We start from the raw sequence: 7,302 nt of genomic DNA, 5'->3' as shown, positions 1-7,302 counted from the left end.
CTGGTGAATTGGAATGAATGGGGAATGCAATACCGCACAGCAGCGGTCCTCCAACCTAGGGGCAGTGTGGTTGTAACAGCCACGGGGCGGGGCTTCAACAGCCAATGCGCCTGCGCACCAACACCGTTCAATTTAGTTACTCCAATTCACTAAAAAAAAATATTTTATGCTAAAACCAATCATACTCTCGTCAGTGTTTTTGTTTGGTAAGGCTCGGTTTTTAATTCCAATTAGTAAGTGAAAAACGTCGCCTGGAACGGGGCGTGGCTCCTATGCATGTTATCCTAATGCGCCTGCGCAAGAGTATACATAATTTTTAAAACCATTGTTTAGCAAGATTTTATTTAACGTTGAAACAAAATGACGATTTAGTTTTAAGTTAGTTTTCATCAGTTTGTACTGGTGGCTGTTTTTTGAGGGACACGTGGAGATAACCATGGTAACAGCGGCCATATTGGGTTTCCCGCGGAGGGTGGTTGACGGTTGACGGTTGGGATTTGAATTTGAATCTCTCGAGAGGAGAGCCGCCGCTGCCGCCATCGCAATGACTGACCGTTACAACATTCACAGCCAGCTGGAGCATCTCCAGTCCAAGTACATCGGCACCGGGCACGCCGACACCACCAAGTGGGAGTGGCTCGTCAACCAGCACCGCGACTCGTACGCCTCGTACATGGGCCACTTCGACCTCCTCAACTACTTCGCCGTGGCCGAGAACGAAACCAAGGCCCGGGTCCGCTTCAACCTCATGGAGAAGATGCTGCAGCCGTGCGGGCCCCCGCCCGACAAGCCCGAGGAGGCCTGAGAGGGCCTGGGTGGGGTTGGGGGGGGGGGGAGGGGTGTTGTTATTCTCGGGGGGCGGGAAATAGATATGGAGATGCGAAGGGGATTTGTGGCGAGCTGGGGGGAGGGGTGAGGTCTGGAGATGTGAAGGGAATTTGGAGGGGTATAGGTGTGGAGATGTGAAGGGGATACCTGGGGGGGAGGTGTGTGTGTGGGGGGGGATTGATGTGAGGGGACTATGGGGAAATTGGGGGGGTGTATTGGTGTGGAGATGTGAAGGGGATACCTGGGGGGGGGGGGGATTGATGTGAAGGGACTATGGGGATGTTGGGGGGTGTATTGGTGTGGAGATGTGAAGGGGATACCTGGGGGGTTGGGGATTAGGTGTGGAATTGTGATGGGGATATGGGGGGGGGGGTTGAGGTCTGGAGATGTGAAGGGGTTATGTGGGGAGTTGGGGGATTGGGTGAAGGGAGTATGGGGGGTGTATTGGTGTGGAGACGTGAAGGGGATATGTGGGGTATAGGTGTACAGGAGGAGATGTTGGGCGTTATTAGGTGTGGGGACAAATGATTGGAGGATGAGGAGGGGATATGTAGGGGTGCTACCTTAGGGTGGGAAATATGCGGAGGGTGACTGGGATATGTGTGGAGTTAAGTGGAGGATACTAGTGGAGGAAGAGGGGAATAGAGCTGGAGGATAAGAAAGATACTGCGTTTGGGATGGTTATAGGTGTAGGCTGAGGGATGATGCCCGGATGCTGCTTGAACTGCTGTGCTTTTCCAGCACCTCTAATCCAGAATCTCGTTTCCAGCATCTGCAGTCATTGTTTTTACTTGAGGGATGATGTGTTTAGCGGGGGGGGGGTGGATGTGGCTGGGGGAATGGAGTTGTATGAGAAGGGATTGGGTGAGGGATTTGGGAAGTATGGGAGATTGCAAGGATTGGAGTGCAAAGGAGACTTGGATGGAGGAGGGTTGAGTTGGAAATGGATATTTGTGAAGGTTGGCTTATGAGGGCGAGCTACTCTGTGGCTGTTGGGGAGGAGTGATGTGGCTTTAGGACACATGGTGCTTGTGCTCCATTCCCCTCCAAAACTCTGACTTGAATTTTGGCCCTCTCATTTGCCACCACATGCAATGTCTTTGTTCAACAACTGAGGGATTGATTCAACCCACTTCCAGCATGGCATCGTTCCTGGACCCAAATAAAAGCAAAATGTTGCAGGATGCTGGAAATCTGAAACCAACATAGAAAATTCTGGAAAATTTCAGCATGTCTGGCAATATCTGTGGGGAGAAAAAAACAGTTAAGGTTTCAAGTTCGATATGACTCTTGAGAACTGTACCCTGTCTTGTCCAGGCGGATCCACCTCTGTGCCTTCCCCAGGTTCTTCAGTCATCCTCTCTCTCTGCAACAAGCAAAGGAATCTACTCATCATTCTCCACCAGCAAGGGAGTCCATACTTGTCTCCGGGCTCTGTCAATACAAGGACTTGCATTTGATTTAAAACTTTGTTATTCATCTGAAATATCATCTTTATAAAAGCAGATGACTTTGTTGAAAAATGGAATTATTTTATAGGTAAATGGTCACAGACCACTAAATTCTGTTGCAAAAGTGGCTGGCCATCTGATTTGCTTTCACAAGTGACATTTTTGTCATTGTCAACAGAAGTGAAATTTCACTGTTTCAAGATGATCTGAATACATCCAGTGAATTACTTGTGATTTGCACTCACTTTGGCAATGTGACCTCAAGCAACTAAGGAAAGGAATCTTATAAAGACTATCTGCTTTCCTGCCAGTTAAATGGAATGGTCTCCACACACCTCCGTCAGTGAGGAGCTTTCCGCTTGACTTTGTCTATTGGGAGGTGGCTGCTGATATTGAAACTGAAGCCCAATGCTATTATGAAGGCCTTGAAAGAATCTTTAAAATGAGAAGTACAAAAATACCCAGTGTCTACACAGATGGTTACTGCATGAAAAAGCTTCCAAGAATGATTTGCCTCGTAAATGGTATAAAGACTACCCCTCGGAGTAAAGAACCTATGTGGATCAACAGCAATGTTGAGCTCTCCCTAGCGACTGAACTTTAGAAGAAGCCTTTATATTAGCAAGTGTGTGAATAAATGGTTGCCAACAAAATAGAAAGGTTCCTTGAAACCCATGCATGATGACAAGCATGGCCACTTATATTTTTTATTTAAGTTGAATTAACTTGGAATGTCACCGATTTTAGAATGATTGAAAATTTGAAAATGGAGAAACCTATCAAGTGATTTTCATAAAACATTTGTGATCTGTTGGACGATGTTCTGGGGATTTTTTATGTAAACAGTCCTGTTTCAGCAGTGATTATTCAGCCACGTTTGAAGCGTCCTCATCCATGACTAGGTCACTGAGAAAATCTCTCTTCATTCAGAAGTGAGGGTTTTGGACCTCTTGGGTTGCCAGTTTATTCCTGTTCTGGTTTTGCTGGACCTCTGGAATTCTACAAATTGTAATTTGTGACGAATTTTGTTTAAACTGGAGAAACAAACGGCTTTACTTAGATGTATATCATTTATGCTATCTGTGGTTCAGTAAATTGAGTTTTTAGTACTTCAGTTGTTTTGGCATTTTTTTTTGTTACTCTGAAATATAACATGCCGAGTTAAATGGATGGTCCTTGGTCAAAGAGCATTGAATTTATAGAACACAAATTTTTGTACTTTTTGTGTATTCCAAATACGTATGTGAATTAGGAGAGTTAAGCCATTTGGCCCTTCAAAATGTGCTCTGCTATTCAATAAACTATGATTGAGATGTTCCAATCTTTACACTATTTTAAATTTCTATTACTCCAATTACCTTTAGACTTTTGGCACAACAAAGCTAAAATTCCTTCAGTACTCAATAACCCCCACCTCCTTCATCTTCTGACACAGAATTTTAAAGTCTCACAAGCCTCAAAAGATTACTCCTTGTCTCTGACCTAAAAAAGTGACTGCTAATTTTTTTTCAGGAGTCCCCTGGTTTTGGTCTCTCACACAAGAATAAACATATCCACCTTGTCAAGACCATTCACGATCATAAAAACTTCAATCAAATGGTCACTTGCTCTTCTAGCCCCAATCATGACTTACCCAGTGTTACATTGCACAGGAAATCAAGTTGCAAAATCAGCCTTGTTTTCCTGGAACTATGTCAAATGTTAAAACATTTTGTTAAAAATATGTAGATTTCCCCAATTTACCTGTTTTGATTCAGGTTGACTGAGCATAGGCCTAGTTTCTGTACTTAGGAGTTACTGTTTTTAATGTTTTAATAGTTTAAATCTATAATAATGTAAAACTCTACTTGTCAAAAGTCTAATCCACATATAGAACTCACTACACAAAACCATGTGGTGATATGGGTGGAGGAGAAAATGGGGAAGGCAGTTGAGTGGGTCTGATCCACAGAGTTCACTGAGATTATCCTTTTACTAATCAGACCATAGTTCTCATAGTACAGGCAACATGGTAGCATAGTGGTTAGCGCTGCTGCTTCACAGCGCCAGAGACCTGGCTTCAATTCCCACCTTGGGCAACTGTCTGTGTGGAGTTTGCTCATTCTACGTTTGTCTGTGTGCATTTTCTCTGGGTACTCCAGTTTCCTCCCACAGTCCAAAGATGTGCAGGTTAGGTGAATTGACCATGCTAAGTTGCCTGCCACGTTAGGTGAAGGGGCAAATGTAGGGGAATGGGTCAGGGCGAGTTGCTCTTTGGAAGGTCGGTGTGGACTTGTTGGGCCGAAGGGCCTGTTTCCACAATAAGTATTCTAATCTAATCTAATCTCTGACCTTCCTTCTCCAGGTACTTTCATTGTTTGTAAGAGGCACAACCTGACTGGTTTACCCGAGTAAAGATCTCTGACCTTGTAGTTACAAGTCACAGCTTATGGAGAGTAGTGAAGGGAAATAATCACTTTTTAACCACAAAGTCAAAGCAACTCTTTCCTGAGGCTTGACCTGAGTGTTCACACCTCATAGCTGTTCAGTGTGAGGTTCTGAGGAAGGGTCACAGGACCCAAAACATTAACTGTGATTTCTCTTTGCAGAGTTGCCAGTCCTGCTAAAGTTTTACAGCAATTTCTATTTTTGTTTTTGATTTCCAGCATCTCCAGTTCTTTTGTTTTTTTTTCAGTGTTTAACCAGTCAGAGTTGTTGGCAGGCAGGAAGTTTTTGTCATCGACTACTGATCACCATTTAGCAAATCACTGGTCAAATTTCCATTTGAACAAAGTCCCCTTCTTCCAGGTTGTCTGCAACTAACTTTTCCCCCACTTGGCAAACAGCAGTGTAAACTTCACTCACAGTGAGTATCCGGTACATCTTTTTAAAAAAAGTGCAGCAATCCAACAATAACATTTCTTACTTCTGTCCTAAAAAAACACAGAAATTAAAAGATATGGTCTTCATAGAAGTCTGTTAAAACTTTCCTTAGAAGGCAACACACTCATTCCTGATATTAATTTAATAAATCTCCAGACTGCCTCTGCTGAATTTTATATCTTCCTTGAATAAGGATTCCAAAATGCAGATAAATCAGCCAAGATCCAGTTAAATGTCAGTGCAGGATAAAAAGTCAAATTTCCTACTCGCATTGCTGGTTTGCAGATAAAAAGCAATGAAAATAATTATCCAATGTACTAGTATCCCTGGTAAAATCTACATGCAGTGTTTGCTGAGGGTTAGTATTTGTCTTGAAATCGACTTGCCTAAAAGCAATTGAAAAAAATGCATTGGCATCAGCTCCATATTGGCACTTTCAAATTTAAAAGTTTCAGATTTATCTTCTTCATATTTTCAGTGAGTATGTGTCTTCAGGAATGTGTGCTGATTTCGTTACCTCTAATTGAGTTGATTCTGGAAGCATGCCTAATTGCATTTCAAGCCTTCCGTGCTGGATTAAAACCAGAAACCCAGGTAGATGCTTCGGAGCATGGAATCACAGTGGTTATTCTGACTGGTCACACTGGTGCCATGTTTGAGACTTTGGGTGCATTTTAAAGCTCATTACAAGCAGAAAAATCGATGAACAGTCCAACACCCTGTAAGATGATGAAGACAAAGCTGGATAATAGGTGACTGAAAATTCAAAGAAGGGCCTCCAACAACTCTGCATTCAACAATGCCTTCCATGAAGAGAAACTTGTCCCAAAAAGTGTTAGTATAGACTAAATATGTTATTATGTTATCCTGTGTTACATATACTTACTGCATGCAAAGCTCTAATCCTGTTCATAAATTTGGATAAGTCCATTGGTGCATGGTCTTGGTAGTAATGGAAGGAAATAAAGAGTAATGTTTCTGCCCTCCTGGAAGTCTAATAATACATTTGAAATGCTCTGGAAGCATTTGTGTTTCACCACCCATCATAATAAGTGCTCTAATTTTCCAGCTTTGCGTGTCGTAGTGGCTTTGCATGGTAATGTGTACATAATTCCTTAGTCACAAAAACAAATTTCCAAACACATCTGTCTTGTCCTTGACCACTCATTTCTGCTGATTATATAACCAGGAATGGCTTAGTTGGAGATGCTTTCACCTCTGAATTGATTCAGAAAATCCACCCAAGAAAATTGAGGATGAAATCCAGGCTGACAGTCCCAATGCACTACTGGTGGAGTGCTATACTGTCAGCTATATATATAAAACTAATGCTCCACTTTCCCCCCTCTCAAGTTGTTGGAGAAGATTCATTATTCTAAAGAAGGGTGTGGGCAAGTCTCCTTGTTGTTCATCCAATCCCTTTGACCAATTTCCTCTCAGGTTTTGCCTTTGTCTTTCTTGTGTCAGTATTACACACTTCAATGTGTCCTCCACACCTTGTTTTAATGTATTGAAAACAAATGCTGATGATCACAACGAGCCAGACAGCATCCATGGGGATAGAGCAAGCTGACATTGAGTGTCAACAGGACTTCCTGTCATGGGAAGAGCAAAACTTCTTCAGGGTAAGCATTCCTCGAAGAGATGTGGTAGTCGATTAAACAAAATGTTGGAGCAAAATGCTGCAGATACTGGAATTTGTACTGAAAATAATAAATGCTAGCAATCACAGCAGGATGCTGCCTGACCCGCTGTGATCGCCAGCATTTGTTGTTTCAGTACAGATTCTAGTATCTGCAATAATTTGCTCCTGTACCTTGTTTTCACGTATATTAATAAAAGTAAAATCTCTATATATGCTTATAAATTGTTTTTCCAAACCTGAAATTCGTGACCCATTTTGCCAGAGATGTTGATCATTCCTAATCATTTTTATCTGAGAACATATTCCACATATCTAGAACTGCAGAAGTTCTCAAAGTCTTAAATTGACAGAACTGAAGATAGACTAAATTCTAAGACTATCTAGCCCCTTACTCATCAAATATAATTCATGAAATTGTAGTCTGAGGGCAAATTGAAACAAGGCTTTGATTTGTTAAATTCTCTTCCCCAGAGAACAGTGGAGGCAGGATGATTAAATATGTTCAAGGCTGAGTTA

General features: G+C 42.3%; 1 protein-coding gene across 1 annotated transcript; it reads left to right on the top strand.

Moving 5' to 3' along the window:
• The first annotated feature begins 342 nt into the window (after window positions 1-342).
• sf3b5 (splicing factor 3b, subunit 5) lies at window positions 343-816 on the top strand. The gene has a single exon (XM_060830776.1). It carries the CDS (start codon window positions 545-547, stop codon window positions 803-805), a length of 261 nt encoding a protein of 86 aa, XP_060686759.1. The 5' UTR covers window positions 343-544; the 3' UTR covers window positions 806-816.
• Window positions 817-7,302: the final 6,486 nt, after the last annotated feature.

This window comes from Hemiscyllium ocellatum, chromosome 10 (genome assembly GCF_020745735.1).
Source record: "Hemiscyllium ocellatum isolate sHemOce1 chromosome 10, sHemOce1.pat.X.cur, whole genome shotgun sequence".
NCBI lineage: Eukaryota > Metazoa > Chordata > Chondrichthyes > Orectolobiformes > Hemiscylliidae > Hemiscyllium > Hemiscyllium ocellatum.
Note: the sequence above shows the minus strand (reverse complement) of the source record. Positions and strands in the feature narration are given on the sequence as shown.

Coding starts and splice junctions, on each gene's coding strand:
- sf3b5 (XM_060830776.1), top strand. CDS start 545: ATGACTGACCGTTACAACATTCACAGCCAGCTGGAGCATCTCCAGTCC.